The sequence below is a fragment of the Gossypium raimondii genome, chromosome 12, assembly GCF_025698545.1.
Source record: "Gossypium raimondii isolate GPD5lz chromosome 12, ASM2569854v1, whole genome shotgun sequence".
Lineage (NCBI taxonomy): Eukaryota > Viridiplantae > Streptophyta > Magnoliopsida > Malvales > Malvaceae > Gossypium > Gossypium raimondii.
Genome location: NC_068576.1, coordinates 49,248,070 through 49,249,884, shown reverse-complemented (window position 1 = coordinate 49,249,884; position 1,815 = coordinate 49,248,070). Strand labels below are relative to the sequence as shown.

Sequence of the window (1,815 nt, the reverse complement as noted above, 5' to 3'; positions counted from 1 at the left end):
TTTGTTATTTAATAATAAAAATTTCAATAAAATATAAAATATATATATTAATAACTTTTAATTTTTACATGTTGGGTTTTTTATAATTTTAAGATATTTTAATAATTATTTATATATTTTAAATTTTATAGGTTTAGAATCAATTTAAAAATAAAAACAATAATTGTTTGGGTTGAAATGAATTTTGAACTTGGATAATATTATTCAAATTCATTGTGTATGTATAATTTTATTTTTATTTGCCATGCTGGTCAATGATAATTTTTGTTAAAAAACAATATTTTTATCACTAAAAACTTAATTGTGTAGCTTATATATATTTTTAAGTAGTCATTTGATTTTTGATTGGATGTTTGTACACCTTTAAGGCTTATTTAAAATTAATTTTATAAATGGCATCTTTAAAAAAACATTGCATGAGGAGTAGACACAGCAAAATCATAATGAGAAATGCAAAGCCAACAACTTTTGTCCTTTGAAATTTAAGAAACTTATGGTATTTATGCATTGAGTGAGATAAATTTCACTTTCTTTTGACAGCTTCTAGCTGTCTTCTGGTTGATTCAAAGTCAGAATTAATGGGTGTATAGATTTCCAGGGGGTGAATTTATATCTATATCTATCATTCAGTTTCTATATCTATGTATATACATATTTGCGTGTCGTTTTTGTTTATGTAGCTTTCAAATAAGTGATGAGATGGGTATATCTGTTGTTTCCTTTTGTCATCAAAAGCTGGTTTTGACAGCGACATAGATGAAGCTGCTCTCATGCTCATGCCTTCTCTAAATACACATCCTTTCTGCTCATTATATTTACAACAACTCCATCTACCGAAGCTTTTGTCATCTACTTTATTCTACTAGGGTTCCTTTCTTTTTACTATGGAGTCTTCCAAAATCTATGGAGGCATCGAGGAATGCCACAGTAGTGAATCAGGGTGGACAATGTACATTGGTTCCCCCATACACGGCGGCGACGACAGCGGCGATGGACACAGTGAAAAAGCTGATGATGAAGGTGTTTATGGTGTCGATAACCATGCTGATGAACAAGCTGACAGTGATGATTCAATGGCGTCTGATGCTTCTTCAGGTCCAAGCCATAAAGGCCACCGTGGAACGACGACGTTATATTTCAAGCATGATGAAGAAGAAGAAGAAGAAGAAGAAGATGAGGATGAAAGGAATTTCTTTTCGGGCAAGAAAGATAGGAAATCAAAGGAGAAGAAGCATAAGGTTGGGTTAATGAAAAACAAACAGAAGAAACAAGTGCCGTTGAAGACCAAAACCAGCTTTATATGATACTTGTCGACTGGTTACAAGGTAAGACAAAGCATCTGGCTTTTGTTCCAAATTCTTTTCCCCCATGCATTTTCGCTGGTTTTTCAGGCAAAAATGTTTTATCAGAATTCAGCGTAACAACTTGGGTATATATGTATATGTTTTGTGGTATTATGAAAACTCTGATGTAAGAGTTGAATCAAGAATTATAAGCTTCCATTTATGTGAAATTTATATCCTTCTCGAATATATTAATGATTAAGCACAAAGAATTTGCTGCAGTAGTAGTAGTAGTAGGAAGGGAGATACCAATGCTTCCTGGTTCGAATTCGGATTCAATTCAAGTCTCATTTTTTTTTTTTTAAATTTTGGTTATGCCTTTGAGATTTAAGATATGGGTTTTAAATTTCATAATATTTGTAAATATTTAATTTTATTTTTTTAAATTATTAAACAATAACATTTTACATTTCAATTTTTCAACCAATTATTATTATTATTATTATAAACTTGAAAATGGATCCAATTGAGT

General features: G+C 30.5%; 1 protein-coding gene across 1 annotated transcript; it reads left to right on the top strand.

Annotated features, from left to right (window-relative positions):
* The first annotated feature begins 574 nt into the window (after nt 1-574).
* Nucleotides 575-1,532, top strand: LOC105764739 (protein SOB FIVE-LIKE 4). Its single transcript, XM_012583463.2, has one exon. The coding sequence runs from the start codon at nt 885-887 to the stop codon at nt 1,302-1,304; it is 420 nt and encodes a 139-aa protein (XP_012438917.1). The 5' UTR covers nt 575-884; the 3' UTR covers nt 1,305-1,532.
* Nucleotides 1,533-1,815: the final 283 nt, after the last annotated feature.